Source organism: Rana temporaria, chromosome 3 (genome assembly GCF_905171775.1).
Source record: "Rana temporaria chromosome 3, aRanTem1.1, whole genome shotgun sequence".
NCBI classification, from domain to species: domain Eukaryota; kingdom Metazoa; phylum Chordata; class Amphibia; order Anura; family Ranidae; genus Rana; species Rana temporaria.
In genome coordinates, this window is record NC_053491.1 from 217,753,439 (window position 1) to 217,780,008 (window position 26,570).

General features: G+C 44.9%; 1 protein-coding gene across 2 annotated transcripts in view; it reads right to left on the reverse strand.

The window, feature by feature from the left end:
- Nucleotides 1–260: 260 nt before the first annotated feature.
- C3H12orf75 (chromosome 3 C12orf75 homolog) overlaps nt 261–26,570 on the reverse strand; it is a 75,745-nt gene continuing 49,435 nt past the window's right edge. The window contains exons 2-5 of one of the 2 annotated variants that reach the window (XM_040344242.1): nt 20,603–20,627; nt 8,795–8,848; nt 5,841–5,908; nt 261–1,041 (exon numbers count right to left, since the gene is read on the reverse strand). In XM_040344242.1, coding sequence (XP_040200176.1) covers nt 971–1,041; nt 5,841–5,908; nt 8,795–8,848; nt 20,603–20,627 — 218 coding nt within the window. In that variant the 3' untranslated portion in view covers nt 261–970. Of the gene's footprint in view, nt 1,042–5,840; nt 5,909–8,794; nt 8,960–20,602; nt 20,628–26,570 lie in introns of those variants that run through there. The other variant, XM_040344241.1, reaches the window with a different exon arrangement.

The following is a 26,570-nucleotide window of genomic DNA, read 5'->3' on the forward strand; positions in this document are numbered from 1 at the left end:
TATATATATATATATTACACAAAAACAGGTAATGAAAACTTTTGGTTGAAAAAAAATAAATATGGGCTAACTTTACTGTTTAGCCCAAAAGCGCCTGAAAAATCGGCTTAACATATCGGCCCAAAAAAATCGGCATCATAAATCGGCTATCGGCCGCCGCGATTTCTAAATATCGGCATCGGTATCGGCCAGAGAAAAACCCATATCGGTCTACCTCTATACAAAACACCTCTGAGTCTTTGCCTATGATGAAAGTGTGTGTGTGCCTTTCCTCCATTTTAGCTATGTGCCCTGACATCACACTCTGTGTTTTAAACAGGAAGAGAAAATGTCCTCACGATCTGAACTTTATAAACGGTATATAAATGTGGGGCGATTTTTAGTTCATCCATGTTCTCATCTGCGGCTGTTCACTTCACTGGTTGTATATAGGGTTTACATCCACTTTAAGTAAGCTTTTAAGTAACATGTACTAAATTGTATAATGAAACCCATTTCACTTGATTCCCATTAAGGCCTGTCTTTCCAAGTCGGCAAAGATCATCTGCAGTTTATTATTGTAGCAGAAATTCCATATCATCCTGAAAGGTTTATAGGTTGATTGCAATTCTGCTCATCACTGCAGCTTCCAAATTGGCCACCAGTTTCCAGGGCAGGAAGAGGCACTCTGTCCCTGAATATTTCATAATGCATCTGCAGTTTCATGGCCCTGATCCAAAGAGGAAAAAAGTCTTCACGTACACCATTAAACTACCACTACCTTTTTAAAGCGCTCCATCTGACAGACAGTTTGGTATCAAACAACACAAACTTGTTACTGGCTTGTTGTAGGCTCAAGTAAAGCACAGGGGTAGCAGCTTTGAGATGTGAACCATACAATGTCCTCTGCAAAGAGTATATCCAGGAGTAAGTCGTGGACTCGCATTTACCCGTAAAGCGAACGTTCAAAGGCTTTGAAAGCTCTGCTGTGCTAGCAGATGTTCTCTGGTAGAGAAGAGCCAGGCTGTGTGTTCTGTGCATAGGATTGGCTGGAGGCTGCAACTATTTAAAGAGAGTCATTAGATATTGAAAAAGACAAACAGTACTGATTAATACAGCCATTTTTCTGGTTATCATATACTGTGCATTATACAGATTAAAAGGGGGGAGGATGTAATTGTAAAGTCTACTCAACTAATGCTTGTTTTTGGTGTGGCAAGTCTATCAATTCATTGGATGGAAATAAAAAGTGCTAAGGGCCAAAAAGGCCTCTAAGATCTAGTCTAGCCAAAAGGACCTCTTCAAATAATACGCATCATATCCTAAGCCAGGGATTAAAAATAAAATGCAGTGATTTCAAACATACCACATCTCTCTCATCCATGGAGGAACAAAGGAATTCTTAAACTATCAAGAGAAATGGATACTGGCAAATAACAGCCAGCATAGGGACACCCCAGCCTCAACCATTGTGTTTGTGCGCGCGTGTATAATATAATATAATATAATAATAATAATATATATATATATATATATATATATATATATATATATATATATATATATATCTCTGTTTTCTTTTGGAAGGTTCTTATACAAACAGCCTCTGGTAGATTCATGCTGGGTCTGTTAAAGCAGTTATAAAGAACCTTTTTATATATATATATATATATATATATATATATATATATATATATATATATATATATATATATATATATATATATATATACAGTTTATACTTGCCTGATTTGTGCAACGATACTGCACAGAGCAGTACCTTGCCTCTTCTTTAGTGGGCCCTGCTGTCTGAGTGCCCCCATAGCCATCTGGCTACTGTGCGCGCGTACCCCCCCCCCCAGGATTTGACTGCCAGTAAAGAAGCTTGCTGCTCATAGTGAAGCATGTCATGGCAGGAAGAGGAGCGATAAGACCTGTAGCCGGGTACAGTGCTAGATTTATAGAGGACTCGGGTAAGTGTTTAGGGGATGGTGGGGGTAGGGGAGAGAATAGTTAGTAGGGTAATGCATTAAAGGATAAGTAAACTTTTTGGAAAAAAGTATGTTTTTTTTTTTTTTATATTTTCTTTTGGAGCCTGTAAAGCATTGCACCAGCGATCAGAAGATCACACAGAGCAGTGTGAATGAATGACGCAGTCGTGTGGGGGCGAAGCCCCACATGGCTGCGCAAATTTTAAAAAGTGACCGCTAGTACAGGAAACGTCTTCCTGTACTGCTGCTACAGGGAGAGAGGGCAGCAGCTGCAGGATTGGGAACATAAAAACAAGTGTAACATGTTCCCAAAGGTGAACTTATCATTTTAGGCTGGATTCACACCACAGCACGGAGCGGTTCACAGCAGGGGTCCGGTGCTTCCCTGTTGACAGTTTCAGGTCTGATTTCAGCCCCAATTTTTGGCTGAATTCAGATCTAAAACAGACAATAAGACACACAGTGTCTTATGGTCGCACCGGAACCGCTTGGAGACATGTGAATCGGCTCCATTGAGAGCCAGTCACAATCTCCTGACATGCAAATTGGATGTCCGCATCCAATTTGCAATAGTGTGAGCCCAGCCTTAAAGCTTTTGTTAAGCTAAAAAAAAAAAAAAAAAATGGATCTTGCTCCTTTTTTTTAAAGCATGTTCTACAGCACTGTAGGAAAAAAAAGAAGGGAGTTTTCCCTTTTAATTAGGCACAATAAAAGTACCATCATCCAAAAAATGTATGCAGAAAAAGGGGAGAGGGTGGGGACAGTTTCTGAAGCTGTCTTCCTACACACTGGGGGAGGAGCAAGTGGACTATCTCGGTACTGATGAACTTTGAATACAAATTAAACAGAATTGCAAAATAAGATTAAAAAAGGAAGATCAATGCAGTATACAAATACTTGTAGACTTCCCGATGAATGTCTGGTATTGGAACTTTCTCACAGATCATACAATCCTCTACTAGTTTCGTGGTCATTGGTTTTGGACTCGTATGTAAACAGCTACTCGGGCCCCCTCTTTTCGCTGTATCTGGTATATACATGGTTTAAATATGTTTTGTATTGTTATCTTTTGTACTTGTCTCTAAACATATTACCCATCTTATAGATTAATCGTCCTGGCAAAGCTGCCCTTTTGACCGCAAAACTGGTAGAGGATTGTATAATCTGTGCGAAAGTTCCATTACCCGACATCCATCAGGAAGTCTACAAGTATTTGTATACTGTATTGATCTTCCTTTTTTAATCTTATAAATGAAACTGAATTTTAACATATGTTTTTTATATGTAATAAATTATATTTGTATTCAAAGTTTATCGTTGTTTATCACTACTGAGATAGTCCACTTGTTCCTTCCTCAGTGAGTGTGTGTGTGAAGACCACTTCAGCAACTGTCCCTACCCTCTCCACCTTTTTCTACATTATACAGCACTGTGTTTGTGCTGTGTAATTTGGCCCCCTGCTCTAACACCTGGCTATACCCTCCCCCTGTAAACTGACCACGGTATATCATGGCTGCTAAGCCCTGACACCATGGTCAGTTTAAGTGCCTCAATCAGCCGCCGCTATCTGCAGCTCTCCTCTGTCTCCCTCTGTCCTCCCCGCCTGTCAACTCTGTTAGGGCCTGCCGCCCCTCCTCCTCCTGCAATAACTAAGTAAAACTCACACAATCCCCTGGCTTTCATAATACTAAGTGTCCTGTATATGTGCCTTATTTAAAAAAAAAAAGCCATTCTATACCTTATTTAATAGTGGCGCTCCCGACTAACGGCAGTGGGGAATCTTGACCCTCCCACTGGTTGTTTTTTTTTTTTATAAATAAATAAAAAATAAAAAATAAATAAATAAATAAATATATATCTATATCTATATCTATATCTATATCTATATCTATATCTATATCTATATCTATATCATGTATATATCTATCATGTATACAGGACACTTCATAAAAATCACGCAATCCCCCTAGCTTTCATAATACCAAGTGGGTTCCACTTCCAAGCTTTTTTCAGTTTATTAAAAGTCAGCAGCTACAAAAAGTATAGCTGCTGACTTTAAATAAACAGCCACTTACCTGTCCCACGGTCCAGCGATGCGGGCGCCTGAAGCCTCGCTTCTCTCCCCCTTTTCTCAACAGGGCTGTCATTGGAACTATGGGCTGCTGTCTATGACAGCTTGTGGCTTCACAGCCAGGCACGCGCTGCGCTCTGAGTGGACAGGCAATCTTCGGGGACCTGTGCTTTGCATGGACACAAGGTGGGACTGAAGCCCAGGACCTAAGGTAGTTCTGCCTTTCAACACAATTGAGACCTAGTTTCTCCTCTCCCTCTATTGCCTGTTTTCCCAAAATCCAAATTCACTTCTTTGTCTTGATGTGCCTTCATTAATATTGATTTGCTTTTTTGTAGTACCAGATGGGCCCTGTTGGGGGTACTCTTGCTTCTAGTTCCACCACCACTAGGTGGCTTGGGCAGATGTCATCCAAACCTATGGTCTAAGGCTTGATTCACACCTATGCATTTTTAGTGCTTTTTGCAGAATGCACTACAGTCCATTTACCATGGTTTTCTATGGAGCAAATCTGCAAAAAGCTATAAAAATGCACATGTGTGACTCAAGCCTTAAGGACTGGGAACCATCCCTTCCAATCAACATGCACAGTGCCATGTCTGTGAGTGTGTCTTTGTCTTTTCAGCAACAAGACTCTTTTGCAGTTTTGTAAGACTATCGCCCAGTTTTCTTTTTTTTTTTTTCAGTTTTAAAAGATGAATTTACAGGCCTCATCGGATGCCAGCTTTGAGCATTGGCTCCTTCAGGCACCTCTTTGAACTGCAGGCAGCCTCCAGTTTACTTTTTTTTTCTTGGGTCCGTTTGCCTTTGTTCCCCACTCTTAGGCTGCATTCACACCTAGGCATTTTGTCGCCTGAAGCGGAAAAAATAACATTATTCTCTAATGGAGATGGTTCACATCTCCACGCCGAACGCCTGAAGCTCAAACAAGTCCCGGACCCTTTTTTGTCGTGCGTATCGGGCGTTTTCCATAGCCGACAATGACCTGTACAAAACCGTGGTTAAAAACTATGCATTTTGTCGCGGTAAAAAACACTGCAATTTGCAGTAAAAAACGCCGTAAATCGCCTACACGTGAATGCAGCCTTAGGTTTGACTGCTTTTGGACATTGTGACAGTCCAAGAATTCTCATCCTCAATGGATGAGAAAGAACAGGATTTATGTATTAATAAATACTTTTCCTGGGACCCAGTAAAGGACACTGGTTCCTTCCCTTAGTTTTATGTTCTTGCTACTATTTTACGACAAAACAAGGGAATGTTTGTTTTGGGTGGGGGCTATCCTGTTGCTAGTGTCCATTTCTCCACTTCACAGATCAAACAAAATGCTTTCAAGGGTATAGTCAACAGACCACGGAGAAATGCATTGTCAGGCCCCGTACACACGACAGAGGAACTCGACGTGCTTGGCACGTCGAGTTCCTCGTCGAGTTTTGGGATGAAGCCGCCGAGGAGCTCGGCGGGCCGGCTTCTCCCATAGAAGAACGAGGACAACGAGAAAATAGAGAACATGTTCTCTATTTTCTCGTCGAGTTCCTCGGCGGCTCAATCGAGCCAAAACTGTACAGACGACAGAGATTCTCGGCAGAATCCGGGTTTGGACCGAGTTTCTCGGTGAATTCTGCCGAGAATCTCTGTCGTGTGTACGAGGCCTCAGGGTTTACACACACTTAAATGACAGATTCCTCTTTAGGCTTGCTTCACACCTAGGTGTTGCATCAATGTGTGGTAAACAGATGTATAAAATATAGGGAATAAAACAAAAGGGAGCAAGAATATACAAAATACTCAGACGATACCTTGTGCTTCTTTTGAACTATACATTGATGCATCTGCTGGTAGACCTACATATACACCGCCATAGTTCCTACAAAGAAAAACAGGAAAAACATTAATAGATTTTACATCCCTTCAATTGTACTCGGTGCTTAGGTCATGAATATTCTAAAATCAACTAAGGAATTGGAAATTCAGAAGACCCATTAAGCATAAATAAAATGACACATATTACCACTGTAATCAGAAGAAGAAAATAATTTAGAGCTCAGCCCAACAAAAACATTAATATTACAGTGCCTGGAAAAAGTATTCATCCCCCTTGAAATGTTCCACATTTTATCATGATACCACCAAAAATGTATATGTACTGTATTTATCGGCGTATACCGCGCACTTTTTTGCCCTGAAAATCAGGGCAAAATCGTGGGTGCGCGATCCCCGTGCCGAGTTTGAATACTGCGCCGGCATATACCGAGCGCAGTACACTCGTGTATAGTCGGGCAGGCTCGGCTCCTCCCGTGCTCACGTCCTGGATGTACAGGACGTGAGCGCGAGAGTAGCCGAGCCTGCCCGACTATACACGAGTGTACTGCGCTCGGTATATTCCGGCGCAGTATTCAAACTCGGCGCGGGGATCGAGCGGGAAGGACGCTGGACCCCACGAAGAGGACACCCCCGAAGCCGCAGACGGACGCCGGACCCGCCGAGGCCGCTGATGGACGCCACGCAAGACACCAAAACTGTAAGTGCAAAAATCAAGGGATGCGGGTCCACTTTAGGGGTGTGCGCTATACACCGGAGCGCGCAATACCCCGATAAATACGGTATATGTATTTTATTGCAATTTTATGTGATGGTCCAACACAAAAAAGTGACACATAATTGTAAAGTGGAGGGAAACTGATAAATGTTTTTTTTTTTTTTACAAAAAATATCTGAAAAGTGTGGTGTGTATTTGTATTCAGCCCCCTTTAGACCCCTTTCACACCGAGTAGTTTTTCAAGCGGTACAGCGCTAAAAATAGCGCTGCTATACAGCCTGAAAAACTCCTGCACTGCATACTCCATGTGAAAGCCCGAGGCGATGCGCTGGCGGGAGAGAAAAAAAAAATCTCCTGCCAGCAGCATCTTTGGAGCGGCGTGTATACCGCTCCTTCCCATTTAAAACAATGGGAAACCACGGCAATACCGCCCGCAATGTGCCTCTGCAGAGGCGCAGTGCAGGCGGTATTAACCCTTTATCGGCCGCTAGCAGGGGTTAATACCGCAGTGCTAGTGGCCGAATCCGACGGTATAGCGCCGCTATACCGCTACTGTGCCTCCGCCCCAGTGTGAAAGGGGTCTTACTCTGATACCCCCAACTAAAATCTAGTGGAACCAATTGCCTTCAGAACTCGCCTAATTAGTAAATAGCGTCCATCTGTGTGTAAATTTAATCTCAGTATAAATACAGCTGTTCTGTGAAGCCCTCAGAGGTTTGTTAGAGAACCTTAGTGAACAAACAGCATCATAAGTTCCAAGTAACACACCAGACAGGTCAGGGCTGAAGTTGTGGAGAAGTTTAAAGCAGGGTTTGGTTATAAAAAAAAAAATATCCCAATCTTTGATCTCACTGAGCACTGTTCAATCTATCATCTGAAAATGGAAGGAGTATGGCACAACTGCAAACCTACCAAGACAAGGCCGCCCATCTAAACTGACAGTGAGAGCATTAATCAGAAGCAGCCAAGAGGCCCATGGTAACTCTGGAGTAGCTGCAGAGATCCACATCTCAGGTGGGTGAATCTGTCCACAGGACAACTATTAGTCGTGCACTCCACAAATCTGCCCTTTATGGAAGAGTGGCAAGAAGAAAGCCATTGTTGAAAGAAAGCCATAAAAATTCCCACTTGCAATTTGCAAAACGCCATGTGGCACACAACAAACATGTGGAAGAAGGTGCTCTGGTCAGATGAGACCAAAATTGAACTTTTTAATCTAAAAGCAAATCAATGTGTGGCTGAAAACGAACACTGCACACACCATTCCCACCATGAAACATGTTGTGGGGATGATTTTCTTCAGCAGGGACAGGAAAACTGGTCAAAGTTGTTGAGAAGATGGATGGAGCCAAATACAGAGCAATCTTAGAAGAAAACCTATTCTAGCCTGCAAAGCACTTGAGACTGGGCGGAGGATCACCTTCCAGCAGGAAAACGACCCTAAACATACAGCCAGAGCTACAATGGAATGGTTTCGATTAAAGCATATTCAAAGTCCAGACCAAAATCCAATTGAGAATCTGTGGCAAGACTTGAAAATTGCTGTTCACAGATGCTCTCCATCCAATCTGACAGAGCTTGAGCTATTTTGCAAGAAAGTTTTGGTAAAAATGTCTCTCTCTAGATGTGCAAAGGTGGTAGAGATATCCCCAGAAAGACTTGCAGTTGTAATTGCAACAAAAGGTGGTTCCACAAAATATTGACTGGGAAGGGTGGGGGCTGAATACAAATGTACGCCACACTTTTCATATATTAATTTGTAAAATAAATTGAAAACCATTTATCATTTTCCTTCCACTTCACAATTCTGTGCCACTTTGTGTTGGCCTATCACATTAAATCCCAATAAAATACATTTACATTTTTGGTTGTAACATGACAAAATGTGGAAACTTGTAAGGGGTATGAATACTTTTTCAAGGCACTGCAGATTCTTACAAATCCAGCAGTCTGATGGTGAGATCTTTCCGCTACCTAAGTAGGGTCCCACTATTCTTGTTGGAGATTTATATCATGGAGGATACAAAGTAAATGTGAAACAACTCGATAGTGGATGTGAGCACCAAAACCCCCAAAGAAGAGAAAACAGCAAGGAACTATTATAGGGACATCTTGACACCAAAGTCTTGAAAACGTATAAGAATCTGGGGGAAACTATAACATTTTGCATGGACTCGCCAGTGAAAGGCATAATATATTAGCCCGAGTTGTTACCTGCGTTTTTCATCGTTTTCATCTTTTTCATCTTGAGAAGAAGCATCATCTGTCCTGTAACACACAAAATTACAAACATTTTGGGTTAAAACCACGTATCCACAAAGAAACGCATGCATTCCTACCATATTCTGATGGTTTAAATAAAGGAGCTCCAGACTCTCTCTCTCTCTCTCTAATAAATAGAAATACTGTAGCCGCTGACTTTTAATATAAGGACACTTACCTGTCCAGGGATCCAGCGATGTCCTCACCCAAACTGATTCTTCAGTCTGTTTTGGGTGCAGGCTCCGGCATTTCTAGTTGGGAAAACAGGAAGTCAAGCCTTGCGGCTTCACAGCCTGTTTCCTACTGTCATTGTCTGGGACCTGTGATGTGTCCCAGAAGACTGCGGGTGAAAGAGGGGTCCAAACTACTGGCTTAGAGCGCCAATCTGAGCCAGAAGTGGGAGCAGGGGACCTGTCAAAACCAGGTACCTGCTCCCCCCCTAAAAAAATGTGGGGGTGCAAACAAGCAGAGCTTCCACTTCTCCCTCTTGGGTAGAGTTCCGCTTTATGTATTATTTAGGCCAGGTTCACACCTATGTGAATTGAGTGCGGCTTAAACCGCATCCAATTCGCAGAACATTTTAAAATACATTGTTTTCAATGAGGCTGGTTCACATATGTGCGATGCATTCGCACTGCGCATTGCCGCAAAACCGTGTGCGTCTTTTAGGCATTGCGGTGCGGCTCAGGTGCGAATTCAAGCCCATTATCTTCTATGGGTACGCAGCTGATTCACAGATGTGTTCAGTTCTCTTCAGGAATTTCTCTCATTCAGCTCAATACACTTCTCCCCCACTCTCCTCTCACCCGTAAATTCTCCCAGGTCTCCAAATTTGCATCTAAAATGTTGCTAATCTGCTGAACACTTCTCTTATCTCTCTGCAGAGATAAGAGAGCTGAAATTCGCACCGCACTAGTGTGATTCTGGCCTGAATGTTTTTCATAAACAGCAGGCATGGCTGACAAATCTGCAGATCAGCAAGCCCAGAAAAGCCTGAGGTCCAACCCTGTAAATTTCCCTAAGAAAGTGGCAGCAGTGTGTATGTCATTTATACTGATGCTTATTTATATTGTGTATATTGGATTAGTTAATATTATATTTCTTGCTTGCAATAGTGACACAGCTACAAACTCAATCAAATTCATGATATCACTTTGTATACTGTGCTTCACTGAGCAAATCATATGTTGTGTTATCATCTTTAGCAAGACTCATGGAAATAAATCTTTACAGAGTTGGTACACTAACATCTTATATTTAAGCTTGTGCCAAGTCTATGCACCTGCTACTAACGCCATTACAAAAAGATTCTCTTTTCCTTTTGGATTATTGTATTTGTTTTAAAGAAAATGCAAGAGAAGAAGCAGGGACATCTCAAGGTCTGCAGGAGCAGAGCCAACATATGAAGGGAAAATCTTGCCACTGATGTACTCCAGAGGATATATAAAAAAAAATCCTCCCAGAGACAGACTCCCCAAGATGCAACTTCCACTTTACCAAACGGAAGTCTGTTGCTCCCCAACTGGCTAAAATGCTCCATAATCTCAATCACAAGGGAGGGAGTAGCAATGGAATGGCATGCCACTAGTTCTCCCAACAAGAGTAGGCTTACATCACTCGCAAGCTGCTATGGATATCATAATCACTAGTAAAAAAGGGCCTAAAACTCTTTTCACTGCCCTGATCAGCAGGGGATCCATGAGCAGATCCCCTGCTGAATGGTATGGTTGCCTATTTTTGTTTACATCCGTGCCTGTTCAGTTTGTGTGCGGCAGACTTCTGCTAGCTCTATCGGCGGCTGGATGTAAATTGCTTTGCTGTCTATTTACAACTGGCTACCTCCGATCCATCATATTTAGGTCCAAAACTGAAAAAGACCTGGATGGACTTGGAGGTAAGTGGGTGTAAGTGGACACAAGTCTGTTTACATACACCAAAGAGCTGTATGGAGCTTCTGCCTGAAAAACTGACAGGTGGACCTGATCAGAATGCCCATGTGAAAGGACTCCAAGAGTTTGGTTTAGATCAGGGATCCTCAAACTACGGCCCCCCAGCTGTTGCAGAACTACACATCCCATGAGGCATTGTAAAACTCTGACATTCACAGACATGACTAGGCATGATGGGAATTGTAGTTCCTGAACAACTGGAGGGCCGTAGTTTGAAGACCCATGGTTTAGATGGTGGTAAAAAAAAGATTTAGGGCTCTTTCACACGGAGTGGACCATTTCTCGGTCCGCTCCGTGTGTCCGCCAAAGCTCAGCGGGGATCCCCGCTGAGCTGTCGGCGGATAGGGCGGTCCCCGCACACAGTGCAGGGACCGCCCTGTCTCTGCTCCGCTCTCCCCTATGGGGGACCGGATGCAGACGGTCCGTCTGCATCCGGTCCGTTCCGCCGAACGGAAGAAAAATAGGGTTTCTTCCGTTCGGAAAAGTGGAACCCGACTGACGCGGACGCTAGCGGATGCTCCATCCGCTAACGGACGCGTCCCCATAGGGATTCATTACAAGTCCGTTAACGAACTTGTAATGAACGGACAGACGGAGCGGACGTCTGAAAGGGGCCTTAGGAGTGAGGTAAGGGCCATTGTTTTGGGCTGTGTTGGGCAGCCTTGCTAAACGCAGTCCAAGACCAAAGACAAAGCAATCTGCCTTGTTTGTGATGAAGCCAGTTTAAACTGTGCACCGAAAAGTATTCCAAGCGTAGCATATTGTGACACAAACCATCGCACCACAATACCACTGCAGTGAACAGATCCAAATAAAACTGTAATTAAAGGGGTTGAAAAGGTTTATTATTATTATTTTTTTTTTAAATAGCAAACATCTTATACTTACTTCCACTGTGCAGCTTGTTTTGCACAGAGTGCCCCCGAACAGCGTTTTCTGGGGTCCCACGGCGACTGTCTCGGCTCCTCCCCGCTTCTCATAATCCCCTCTGGGAAGCGCTCTCCCACATGGGTTACCTTGCGGGCTTGCTCCCGAGTACTGTATTCAGCATCCATAGCCGTCTTCTATAGGACCCGGCCCCACCCCCTGGGAGCCACGTCATTGGATTTGATTGACAGCAGTGTGAGCCAATGGCTGCACTGCTATCAATCTATCCAATGAAGAGCCCAGAAGACGGGAGAGGAATAGCCCGTTTGCGACGCGGGACTTTCAGGCCTCAGGTAAGTAAAACGAGGGGGGGGGGGGCGGCGCAACTCCTAAGATGTTTTTTCACCTTAATGCATAGGATGATGAGGTGAAAAAACATGAACCTTTACAAACCCTTTACAAAGTGCAATGCATCAGAATCAACAACGGCATGGTTTTTCCCAGGATACACTGGCAGCTGTGGGTTTAGTCTAGGTTCACATCTATGCAGGCTACGCTTGATGTGTTTAGGCACAGAACGTGCAGTGCGTTTTTATATTACAATCTTTATTTATATATATTTTTTTTTCATGTTACACAAAACAATACAGATACTAACATAACCCATTACCCATCCATTCCACATTATAATATATGTATAAATCTGGTGTCTTCTGATTACATAAACATGAATTTAAAAATTCCTCTTCCCAGTACTTTCCTGCACTCGTAATTGCCTAACATAACATCTACACAACATAACGCAACTACAAAAATAGTGCAGTGCGTTTTTAAACCCTTGTTTTTTTTACGCGCTTTGGAAATTCAGTTTTCATGCATTCTGCATTTTACGTTATTTATTTTTTCTTTAACTACTTCAATACAGGGCACTTACACCTCCTTCCTGCCCAGGCCTTTTTTTTTTTTGCCTTACAGCTCTGTCACATTTTGAATGACAATTGCGCGGTCATGCTACACTAACCATGTGAAGTTTTTATAATTTTCGTAACACAAATATAGCTTTCTTTTGGTGGTATTTCTGGGATTTTTATCTTTTCTTAAAAAAAAGACTGAAAATTTTGAAAAAAATAAATAAAAGTTTTTCTTAGTTTCTGTCAGTACATTTTGTAAATAAGTAATTTTCCCCTTCACTGATGAGCACTGATGAGGCAGCACTGATGAGCACTGATAGGCTGCACTGATGGGCAATGATGTGGTGGCACTTATGGGGCAACACTTATGGGCACTGATGAGGCATGAATATGGGAACTGATAGGTGGCACTGATGAGCACTCATAGGCGGCACTGGTGGGCGGCACTGATGGGCACAGAGAGGCAGGATTGATGGGTGGTATTGATAGGCAGCAGTGATAGCCAGCACTGACTGGCATCACTAATGGATACTGATTGCTTGCACTTGTGGGCACTCTGGCACTGGTGGGCACCCACTGCTAGCACTGGTGGGCGCTTTATTGTAATCAGTGCACTAAATTATCAGTGCCCTGATTACATGCCTAGATGTCCTCTGTGAGGAGATGCCGCTGATCGGCTCTCTTCTCCTCACACTCAGGGGTGCGCAAGAGCAGCCGCTCTGGGCACCGTCATATGACATCCACCCAGAACGAAAGCTGCACCGCCCCACCGTAATTTGACGGCGGGCGGCAAGTGGTTAAACACACTGTAAATAGCTGGTTGCTAAAGAGCGGGCTGGGAAGCCCTTCCTCCGACGCTGGCTGCCTCCTTTGTGTCAGTTCCACTGTTTGACATTTCTTATATAGTCATGAAGTGTGGCCATCCGGTGATGTCACCTGGAGATCTGCCCTTGTGACGTAACAAGAGGCAGGTCTCCAAGTGATGTTACCGGATGGCCACGCCCCATGACTATATAAGAAATGGCAGACAGCGGGAACCGACACAACGGAGGAAGCCAGCATCGGAGGAGACCATGTTCTTTATTTTTAGCGGGCAGCGGTGGTGGCTGGCGAAGAAGACATTACCGTAGAGAGAAGAGGGAGAAGAAACACCAGAGGAAGAAGACAGCTGAGGGAGAAGAAACCACCAGAGAGAAAACAATGTACCACTACTCATTCAAACAGGATCTGGGGGTCCCCTTGTTAAAGGGGGCATTCAGATAAACCCCTTGCCCGCAGACCCCCAGAGCTACCGCCCCCGCCCCAAAGCACCCCTCCATGTTGAGGGTATGCATCCCGGTATGGTTCAGGAGGGGACGCACGCTTGTCCCATCACTTTCCTCACCTGCAGGGCTGCATGCTCGGATAAGGGTCTGCCATGGATTTTGGGGGGGCTCCACACTGGGGTTTTTTTTTTTTCCTCGATTTCTTTTTTTCCCTTCATTTTTTCATTTAGCTGTAAGCAGGGAACCCCACTGACAGCTGATGACTCACTAATTATTAAGGAACGTGGCAGCCAGCTTCCAGGCCCGCTCCTTAGCAACCAACAATATAGGGCCAAATCCACAGCCAGCGGCGCAAAATAAGTTTTTCCTAACTTATGTCATTTAAGTTACGGCGCCCTAAGTTGGTGTCGCAATTGCCGTATCCACAGCGCATTTGCGCACAAAATTGCGCCTGCCGTAACCTAAATTCTGAGGCGTAAGGCGGGGTTATGGCAAGTGGGAAGGAAGTGGGCGTGCTTCATTGCAATGAGCCGTGACCCCATGCAAATGAAGGTCCGGCCGTACTGCGCATGCGCGCAGGAATCTGCTGCTCACTGCGCATGTGCAGAACTTTGCTTGGCGCAATCAGTGAGATAGGTAAAAGGCCAAGTGTACTTAGTTTGAGGATCGCACTGTGCTTAACTAGCTCCAGTCAAACACACTTCATTTGCAAAAGTATTTCCCTGTGTTCCCTTCCATGAGCAATTTGCTTCTGCTCTTAGTTTGTCAGTGTTTGTTGGTAAGTTGTGTTTGATAGAGAAGTGTTGGAGGAGTAGTAGATAGTAGTTGTTGTTTGTTTGTGATAAGTGTAATTTTTGTTTGATTGTTTCTGCTAATTTTTTTGTTTGTTTTTTTTCTGCTTGGATTTTGTGTTTGGTTTTTGTGTGTTTGTATTTTACTTTGTAGTAGCTGTCTGCTTGTGTGTGTATTTTTGTGTGTTTGTCCTGTTTGGCTTCTTGTTGCTGGGTGGTGTCTGTGATGGCTCCCAAACGCAGGAAGCTGAATTTTTCACATGTTGAAAAGCAAATCCTTGCCAGGTATATCATCCAATATGGAAGATATTTACATGGGCCTGATAGCCGGAACACCTCCCCGGCCCAAAGGAAGAGGATCTATGCCAAAATAACAGATCACATAAATGCGGCGGGGGGAGGGGAGACGAGGACCCCCGCTGGCATTAAGAAAAAGATCAATGATCTGAGGAGCGTGGTCCGCAATAAGGTGGCCAAGCTCACTGCGCATAGGAGGGGCACTGGAGGAGGGGGACCATGCCCCATCCGGCTGACTGAGGAGGAATGGGCAGTGGCCCGGTGTTTCGAGCCAGAGCAGGTGGTGGGCCTGCCTGGTTATCAGTCTGATGTTCCTGTGAGGCCAGGTAAGGTTTTTTGTTTTTTTATTTGGTGATTAGCATGTGTGGGTGGGGGAAGGGAACATGTGCCAAGTGTGTGGATCCTCAAACCTGTGATTGTTTGGTGTCTTCCACAGATGACCAGGAGATTGCTGGGCCATCAGGCCAGGCTGCTGCACCACCCCAAAGACAGGAGGCTGCTGAGGAGTCCCCAGGGGAGGGGAGTGGCCAAACCTCCCCTCATGAGGAGGCTGAGGGGGAGGAGGATGAGGGGGAGGAGGAAGAAGATCTCCAGATTGGCCGGGAAATCATTATTGCCACAGATCTGATGACATTTGACGATACCCTTGAGGCTAGCCTTGAGGCTCCCCTTGAGGCTCCCCCAGAGGCTACCCCAGAGGCTCCCCCAGAGGCTGGCACCAGTCAGGCCACCATCAGGGGTAGCCCCTCCCACTCCTCCCACAACATGCCGCAACCCACAAGGGTCACTCTATCCCCTCCTACCTGGCCACAAGCCTCAGGGGCAGGCAGGATGGCGACCCAGGACACCAGGGTGGGGTCTGAGCATATGCCGGCCAGTCTGCTGAGGGACAATGCCAAGCAGACCCGCAGTCTGGGTGACATCAAAAAAACTATGGCCAAGATGGAGCACAGCCTGGATGTAATGAGGGAGTCACTCAGTGATGTGGCCACCAATTCATTGGGTGTCATCACCTGTTTGTGGTCCCTGCATACCGCCACAACAGGCGTGGGCCAGGAGGTGACTGCCCTCACCCGGGCTGTGCAGGACAACACACGGGCTGGCCAGGCCAATACGGCTGCCATCACTGACTGCCTGACCAGGATAGCAGTGGCCTTGGAGGGCAGGCCAGCCGGAGGTCAGACACCAGGGGAGGCTCCTCCCTCCCCTGCTCCCCCCCCAATGAAGATACTCCCTCCCCTGCTCCCCCCCCCCGTGAAGATCCTCCAGGTGCCCGTGGCCGTGCCCGTGCCCCTGCCCGTGGGCAGCCTAGACGGAGCACTCGCCGCCGGACTTAAATACCAGGGGTACTTTTTTTTTTTTTTGGTTTTAAAATTTGGGTTATTATACTGTACTTATGATTTGGTTTATGTGTGTGAATGATGTGTGAATGTGGGGGGGTGGCATTCCTGACAAAATAAGGGTGTCACCCTCAGTTTTGGTGGAGAAGGGATCCCCAGGACCAGGGAGAAGTCATCCTAGGTTCCTGAATGGTGTATGAATGCACAGTGACATAATTGGAGCCGTGGCAGGGCGTTACTGCTCCCAAGTACCAAAGGGGGGGGGGTACTTGGATCTAATCCAATTCGATGTGCATGTGATGTGTTTGTGCTAGGGACCACAGTGGTGTGCATTCATGCATTCTCATTGTGATATAAATCATGTGCGTTTCCAGAGACAAAAACATTCTCAATGTGTCATTAAACATGTGCGTTTACTGTGCAAAGCAACATTCTCATTGTCACATAATTCATGTGCGTTTGCAGTGAAAACAAATAATATCATTGTCACATAATTCATGTGCGTTTGCAGTGAAAACAAATAATATCATTGTGAGATGATTTCTGGCCATTTACTGAGAAAAGATGCCTTCTGCGAGGCGTCTCCTGGCTACTGTGCCCTCAGTAGACCGGGTAGAGTGGGCTAGGGGGGGATTGCCTGGGTGGGGGGTCAGGTCAGCACGTAAGTTAATCTCCAGTCCCCTTCTCATTGCAAAGTTATGAAGAATGCAACAAGCCCCTATTATTTGGCACACAAAGTCTGGGGAATACAGCAGTGTACCCCCAGTCTTGTCCAGGCATCTGAAGCGGGACTTCAGCAGGCCAAAAGTACGCTCCACTACTGCCCGGGTGCGAATATGAGCCTCGTTGTAGCGTTGCTCTCCTGGGGTTTGGGGGTTCCTGAATGGGGTCATCATGTGAGGTCCCAGGGCATATCCAGAGTCACCTGGAAGGGAAAAGACAGGAGGATATTAGTCATGCATGTGCCCCATGTGATGTCTGCATCATGGGGGGGGGACAGTCATACCTGACACACATGTCACTCACCAACCAGCCAGCTGTCTCCATACACGTTCTGCTCCAATTCACGTGATATGTTGGTCTGCCTAAAGATGTAGCTGTCATGGCACGAACCTGGAAATTTGGCACACACATGCCAGATGAGGCCATGGGCATCCACGATTACCTGGACATTGATGGAATGCCAGTTTTTGCGATTCCTGAACAGGTGCTCTGTATCATGGGGTGGCTGTAGTGCCACATGGGTACAGTCAATGGCCCCAATGGTCCGTGGGAATCGGGCAATCTGATAGAAGTCAGCCATGCTCTTCATTCGCTGGTCCTCCTGGGTGGGCTTTTCAAATTGACTGCCCATGCGTCTCAGTATTGCAGGGACAACCTGGTGCACACACCTGCTCATCGAGGACTGTACCATCCCAGCCAGACCTCCACATGTTCTCTGAAAAGACCCAGTGGCCAGAAAATGCAGGGTGGCCATAACTTTAATGTGAGCTGGCAGGGCATGGGATCGTTAGGTTGGGGTGTTCAGATCATCCTGCAGGATCCTGGTTAAGTCCAGGATGGCTTCCTGGTTAAATCTGAAGTTGCCAATGACCTCAGACACAGTCATGCCAAAGAGATCTTGGCGTGGGCGGTATATCCTCTCCTGTGCCCTCCTCCTCCTCCTCTGTGCCCTCCTCCTTCTCTGCGCCTGTAAAGTTGCGAGTGCCGTTATAATCATTGATGGCCCAGGCATTTTGGCAGTCACAATGAAGTCAAGCAAAGAAGTGTTGGCAGCTCTTCCTAAATGGTGTTGCTTCAGCAGACCTTTACAGGGCTGGTGTAAAATTAGGGCTGCTTTTATAAAGTCTAATTTTGCTCCAGAAAACTAACAGGTGCGTACAGGGCGTTATCTACGGCGCACAGGGCGTAATCTACGGCGCACACACTTAATTTTGAGGATCGCCCTATCTCCCTCATTTGCATCTTTGCCTATCAAATAAAGCGGCGTGACTAGCGTAATTTGCGTCAGAGGATGCGCCGGAGTAATTATTTTAAGTAGGACGGAAAAAACTGATTTTTCCTTTTGAGGATCGGGCGCAAAGATACGCGCGGAGTAAAATTAGAAATATCGAGTTAAGTCGGCGCATCTGCTTTGTGGATTTGCCCCATAGTGTTTAAAGAGAAAAATTTAAAACAGTAAAACACATCAAAAACACGCTTGTGTTTCTGGTGCGATTCCATTGAAGTCTGTTGCACGGAAAACACAAGAAAGAAAGTGCTCGACCCTTTCCAAAAACGACCAGCAACGCACAGATGTGAATGCGTACCATAGCAAACCATGTTAAATGGACTGTAGTGCGTTTCTGCAAACTGCAAAACGCACTATAAAACACATAGGTGTGAATGTAGGGTCAGTGCTGCTGGTGTGAGCAAGTGAGTTTAAGCTAAGTTTAAGGGTTAGGCATAGGAACCAAGTATGGGTAAGCTGAAATTAAGGAAAACCCTTTTTTTATCCCCCCCCCCCCCCAAGCATGCCTGTTTAATTAGGAAGCAAAGTAAAACCTTAAAAAGCATACATTTTTGGCACCCCAACTTAACTAAGGTATAAAAGCTGAAGTTACAATTGGGCTTTAAAAATATGTAGCCAATAAAAGGTGCAGGGAGATGAGGATTCTGGAGTCTGCTAGAACAAGCCTAGTGTTACTGTCAGCTCTAGAAAATCATTGATTGCTTGAAACTGGAGCAAATAAAGCAACATAGGCCCGGATTCACAAAGACTTACGCCGACGTATCTAATGATATGCCGTGTAAGTCCGCGGATGCGCCGTCGTATCTATGTGCTTGATTCTGCAAAGGAGATACGCCTGAATGTTGGCTCCATCCGACCGACGTAAGTCTCCTACGCTGTCCTATCTTGGGAGCCATATTTACGCTGGCCGCTAGGGGCGCTTCCATTGATTTACGCCCCGAATATGTAAATGACCTAGATACGCCGATTCACGAACGTACTTGCGCCTGTCGCAGTAAGCTACGCCGTTTACATAAGGCGTAAGTTCGGCGTAAAGATAGACCACCAAATAGCAGGTGTAAACAAGGAAATAGCAATGGGGGTACAGCGCTCAGGTTTGTTAGCTAGAACAATCAATAAAGGGTTAAATGATCATAATCAAATTAAAATTAAAATAAATACACAAACCACAACGGCGACGTGTAGTCAGAAAGTTCATGAGTCCATGTTTTAGGAGGTAATAGGATCAGTCCCAGCAAGAAATCAATAGGAGTATGTAGAGAGCTGTGGACGATCAGTTCAAACGATGATCAGTTAGTCAAGGCAGCTGTCCAGGAGCGAAGTCAGCTCAGTATATGGAAGACAAAAGAATAAGGAGAGAAGCGCCACTGAATAAACTGTGTTTTTAATATAAAAAATGAAATAATCCAGCACTTACATCATAAATAGCTATGCTGCAGTCAGGGGAGCTGGCACAAGTCTGGCGGCCAGTAGACCAAATGTGTCCAGATGAGATGTAGCTGCTGGGACCCGAGGAGAACCGGAGGGAGCCGGCTATGTCCGTGGTTGGTATCACACTATCAGCATGGAAACATCCGGTGTGACGTAGCGTCAGCTTGGACGGATGCCGAGAGGGACCACAACGCGTTTCAGAGCATGCGCAAAGATCCGACCTGCGCGCTCCTTTATCAAGTGCCAGCTCCCCTGACTGCAGCATAGCTATTTATGATGTAAGTGCTGGATTATTTCATTTTTTATATTAAAAACACAGTTTATTCAGTGGCGCTTCTCTCCTTATTCTTTTTTAAATAGCAGGTGTAAGTCATGTTAGGGTATGGACGTCGGAACTGCCGTCGGATTTTACGTTGTTTACGTAAGTTGTACGTGAATGGGGCTGGGCGAAGGTTACGTTCACGTCGTATGAGCCGGCGTATCTTAGGGAGTAAATTCAACGTGATTCTGAGCATGCGCGCACATGCGCCGTTCGTTCGGCTCTTTATTTACATGGGGTCACGGTTAATTTAAATGTAGCACGCCCACTACCTGCCTACTTTGAATTAGGCGGGCTTACGCCGGCCCATTTACGCTACGCCGCCGTAACTTAGGGAGCAAGTGCTTTGTGAATACTGGTCTTGCCTCTCTATGTTACGTCGGCGTAGTGCATATGAGCTGCGCTACGTCCGCTCAAATATACGCCGCTCTGCCTGAATCCGGCTAATACTGTATATTGCAAGCATTCAATAGCAACTATTTACAATATTTCAGTTATTAGGAAACCAAGAGCTGCACTTCAAACATTTTAGATACAAATTATGTACAAAAATGCTCCAACTATGCAGAATTTACTCACGTGTCTTTGGAAGGTTCCCTGCAACCTAAAAGATAAAATAAATTGATTTAGGGCTTAGAATAAAATTAGCTAACATTACTTTATATATAAAAAAATTAAAAATAAACAGTCACATGATATATTCGGTAACATTCAATCATAATATAAAAGTGAAGATTTATACAATAAAAATGACCTGAATCCCCAAACGGAAGAGCCCTAAAACAATTATAATAACCTTTTAAATATGGCTAAATCCTACATTCCCCTAAAACGAATGGCCCCTCTTGTCCTTAATCTCACTATGGGTATGCAAAGCACAGGATATTAGATGGGTGGAAGATCTCATCCAGTGGCGGCCCGTCCATAGGGGGCGCTGCCCCCCCCCTCCTGTAGTCAGGAGGGGGGGTCTATTCAGGTGGCCGGACCTTGGGCGCCGGCTACCTGAATAACGGCAGCTGGTTGGCTGTGCGGAAGTGCCTCTCAGAGCCAGCGGCTCTGATAGGCTTTCCGAGTACAGCCCTCGGCTCCCGGATGTCTTATCCTCAAAACATAGGGGGTGCGTTCCTTGGATAAGACTGACGGCCGTCTCAGCCAATCGGGTTCACTGATTCTGGTTATCTGTAACCTGATTGGCTGAAGCGTCATCGAGGACGGGAGAGGACATCGAGGGACGTGGAAGCAGAAGGGTAAGTGCATTTTACAGGGCACAGCGGCAAAACTGGGCACAGAGGAGACAAAGGGCACAGTGGCATCAATGGGTACAGTGGTGACAAAGGGCACAGTGGCATCAATTAAAGGGCACAGTGACATGCAGTGGCAACAATGGGCACAGTGATGACAAAAGGCACAGTGGTGACAATGGGCACAGTGGCAACAATTAAAGGAGACAGTGACATGCACAGTGGCAACAATGGGCACAGTGGCGACAATTAAAGGGCACAGTGGTGACAATTGATGGCACAGTGGCTGCATTTGATGGCATGGCACAGTGGTGACAATTGATGGCACAGTGGCTGCGTTTGATGGCATGGCACAGTGGTGACAATTGATGCCACAGTGGCTGCGTTTGATGGCATGGCACAGTGGTTACAATTGATGGCACAGTGGCTGCATTTGATGGCATGGCACAGTGGTGACAATTGATGGCACAGTGGCTGCATTTGATGGGCACAGTGAGGCTGCAATTTTTTATTTTATTTGTTTGCGCCCCCCCAAAAATTTTGAGCACAAGCCGCCACTGATCTCATCCTATCCTCTCAAAACAAAAGCAATGCATACAAAACAACGTGGTTCTATTGGAATGATTATACGTTCTCCAAAGAAGCAAAGGCCCTCATATATGGCAACTCCTAATCCACAACTCATCACCATATGGACCACCTATGGAGTGTGTGCTTTCACTCATTTCCTTGTCCCAGCTGCCCCCTATCCCCTACAGTAACTCTTACCCAGAATTCCTTCTTGAAACCTTCCAACTTCCATGCTTCTTGCTTTTGTCCACCTCTCCCCCTTTTTTGTTCAATCTTTCTTTTCTCTTTCCCTATCAATATCAATACAGAAATGCTACCCATATTAAATCTTTACAATATACCAAATGTTCTGGATCTCTGATATTTATCCACGATATCTCACAGGAAATATATAAAGACTATTCCTGGTTTGTTTGGTTCTGAACTATACATGTTAATTGAAAGAGTTGATCACATTGGCCTCTGTACAATGTAGGAGACGGATAGTCCACTACTGGTAGTCTCCTGTGTTTATACTTATGATAATGTGTATTTTAGTTTATGAGCTACGAGAAAACCTTGAAGTCACCTAGGCTGGTTAAATGATTAGTTAATTAGCTCACGTTAATTTATGTTTCTGGTTACAGTTTGTATTGTTAGAGTAATATAATGAGGAGGGGGGGGGGGACCTACATTTCAAGTGTATAAAAAGCCTGTATCCTTGTCCAATAAAACATTCCATGTTGCAATTTGTAACTGAGCTAGTCTCGCCTGGTTTTTAGTTACAATATGTGGCTGTAATATCTTATATCTGATGTTCAGACTGGAGGAGGCTGTATACTGACGGAAGCATTCAAGCGGAGTGCAACGGGGTTCCGTGACGCCTGTTAGGAATTTATAAAATTCTGTTCAGCCAGCCATGCACATACACATCATCAACCACTGTACAGCCAGGATGTGGCAGCTTTGCTGCTTTTTGAGTCACCTGACTACTTTTCTCTCAGTGTATAGTCTCCCAATAATCCTTATAAGAAATAATATTGCTTATATTGCAATGCATCCAGAAAGTATTCACAGCGCTTCAATTTTTCCACATTTTGTTATGTTACAGCCTTATTCCAAAATTGATTAAATTCATAATTTTCCTCAAAATTCTACAAACAATACTCCATAATGAAATAAGTTTGTTTGAAATCTTTGCAAATTTATAAAAAAAAAAAAAATCACATATACATAAGTATTCACAGCCTTTTCCATGTAAAATCAAATTTGAGCTCAGGTGCATCCTGTTTCCACTGATCATCCTTGAGATGTTTCTACAACTTGATTGGACATGATTTGGAAAGGCACACACCTGTCTATATAAGATCCCACAGTTAACAGTGCATGTCAGAGCACAAACTAAGCCCAAGGAATTGTCAGTAGACCTCCGAGACAGGATTGTATTGAGGCACAGATCTGGGGAAGGGTAAGAAACATTTCTGCAGCATGAAAGTCCCAATGAAAACAGTGGTTTCCATCATCTGTAAATGGAAGAAGCTTGGAACCACCAGGACTCTTCCAAAGCCAAACAGAGATCGGGGGAGAAAGGCCAAGGTCAGGGAGGTGACCAAGAACCCGATGATCACACTGACAGAGCTCCAACGTTTCTCTGTGGAGAGAGGAGAACCTTCCAGAAAAACAATCATCTCTTCAGCACTCCACCAATCAGGCCTGTATGGCAGATTGGCCAGACGGAAGCCACACCTCAGTAAAAGGCTCATGAAAGCCTGCCTGAAGGACTCTGACCATGAGAAACAAAGTTCTCTGGTCTGATAAAACAAAAATTGAACTCCTTGGCCTAAATGGCAAGCGTCATATCTGGAGGAAACCAGACACCGCTCATCACCTGGCCGATACCATCCCTACAGTGAAGCATGGTGGGGGCAGCATCATGCTGCAGGGATGTTTTTCAGCGGCAGCAACTGGGGGACTAGTCAGAATTGAGGGAAAGATGAATGTAGCAATATACAGAGACATCCTTGATGAAAACCTGCTCCAGAGCGCTATGGACCTCAGACTGGGGTGAAGGATCATCTTCCAACAGGACAACAACCCTAATCACACAGCCAAGAGAACAAAGGAGTGGCTATGGGACAACTCTGTGATTGTCCTTGAGTGGCCCAGCCAGAGCCAAGACTTGAACCCGATTGAACATCTCTGAAAAGATCTGAAAATGGTTGTGCACCGACGCTTCCCATCCAACCTGATGGAGCTTGAGAGGTCCTGCAAATAAGAATGGGAGAAACAGCCATGGAAGCCAATAGCGCTGCTGCTCTGTCTCAGCCAATCAGGAGGAGTGTACTGGATGGCTGAGGGGATCGTGGACATTGCTGGCGAGAGAAGGAGCTCAGGTAGGTAGCTAGGGAGGCTGCTACACACAGAAGGTTTTTTATCTCTAGAATGCATTAGGATAAAAAACCTTCTGCCTTTACAACTACTTTAAGGATGCAGCAAATGGCTTCCCGGCCCGCTCCAAAACAACCAGCTACTCACTGGTTAAAACGGTTGTATACCCTCCGATCCTAATTTAACAATGCATATGATTTTGAATATCAAACAGTTGTAAATCGATTGAGCGCTATGGTTTGAACTACATTAGTTTACTCACTGTTTTACGGATGATCGTGTAAAATAAATTCTGCAGTTATATCCGCGCCATGTTACTTGTGGTCTTCCTTGTTTAGTTGCCTTTCTACTTCCGCCCACTGTTTCTTCTTTGCTGTGAAATCCCATGCGTGCGCAGTAAGTTCACTAGTCAAGCCTCTTCTTCGTTTCCGGGTTACTACGGTAACGAAGCCAAGACAATCGCGTCATAAACAGGAAGCTATAACCATATCTTCCGGAGCAGCCAGTATAATAGAGGACAGCGAATTACAGTGAGAATAAATTATATGGAATCATTTCTTATTTGAAAATGGAGCTGTCTGTCTCCTTTACCCCTGTGACGTGGGAGTCACATGGTCACCATGATCCTCTTGGGGTGGGAATATCTGCCTAACCATCGCGGGATGTTGGGGCCGACGGCATCAACAGGAAATTACGCAGCCCCGACATAAACAAAGAATGTTTCCGGCAGGGTCTCGGCTTGCCGGATTTAACGATGATACGGCGCCTGCACGTATCTACGTCATCACTCGGGAATATATCGATTACAGGGAAAGAAAGCAGGTAGGCAAAAAAAAAAAACACATTGCAATTGATTAAGGAGATGATACATAATTAAATGGAAAGTTAAATATTTGGGTATACAACCGCTTTAAGGATGCCCGCAGCCCCACTAATTAACGATAAAGCTACTAAACAAAGCTTACACACTAGGCTAAACCCTGCTAAATGCTGGCAAAAAGCACTAAAACATTAGCTTTTTTTATCCAGTGTTTCTAAAGCAGTTTTTAGCTTTCTAGTGTCCATGAAGCCTTATTGAAGATACACTTCTATCATGAGAAAATAGAGTAGATTTGTTTATTTTTCACTAGCCTTGTAAAGAAGAACAGAACAGCTCTTAAAAATCCCAAGGACAGAAAATAAATCTGTTGTGAGCTTTAAACACTAACTATATTCACGTATTTTCTAAATGCAGCTGGCAGTCCTTGTTTACTGCTTCTCCATTATCTCAAAAAACTATTGATCAAGAACAAGCAATATCTGGCACTTTATGCATATATTCCTAAAGAATGAATGCATTTGTGTAGAAACAAAATCCCATGATCCACCCCCAATTCAGGCCAGAAATACAGAATGATCTATCTTCTTATCTGCATTGTCATTATAAATGTCACCCCTATGCACATATACGTGCAAAAATACACTTGAGTACCTAAAGTGGTAGTAAACTTTGTGTTGTGAAAACTAAGTTGCTGACAGGCAGGGTATGTATGACAGAAGAGACCATATCAGTCTCTTCTGTCATAAATGCTTCCTCCTGCCTGAAAGCAGTGATGTACACTGAGCAGAGCATGCACAGCTCAGCAAACATTTATGTCTCTGATCTGTGTCTCTGCAATGACTTCATCGCAGCCTGGCCATTCAAGTGGCCGAAGGCATAGAACCTTGGAAGAAGACTGGCGAAAATGGAAGCGCCGGGACCCGCCGGATCGCAATGCTGGAGGGCTCAGTTTGACAGGTAAGTGTGCCATAATGTGGTAATATGCTGTGCATACTAGCACATTATGGCATAACCCACCTGGGGGACCCCAAAAAGAAGAAAATACAGCTGACTTAAAGTGGTTGTAAAAGCAGAAGGTTTTTGTATACTAATGCATTCTATGCATTAAGATAGAAAATCCTTCTGTGTGCAGCAACCCCCCTCATACTTACCTGAGCCCCATCTATATCCAGCGATGTTGCACGAGAGACTTGGCTGTCTGGGACTCTCCCTCATTGGCCGATACAGCAGTGAAGCGCCATTGGCTCCCACTGCTGTCAATCAAAATTAGTGAGCCAATGAGGAGAGGGGGCAGGACCAGGCAGCAGCTCTGTGTCTGAATGGACACAGGGAGCTGCGACTTGGCTGCCCCATAGCAAGCTCGTTGCTATGGGGGCACTCAACAGGGGGGGGCACTCACCAAAGAGGGACCAGAGAAGAGGAGGATCTGGGTTGCTCTGTGTAAAACCACTGCACAGAGCAGGTAAGTATAACATGCTTGTTATTTATTTTTATTTTTTAAACAAGAATTTAACTACCGCTTTAAGTGCAATACAGCAATACAGATGTG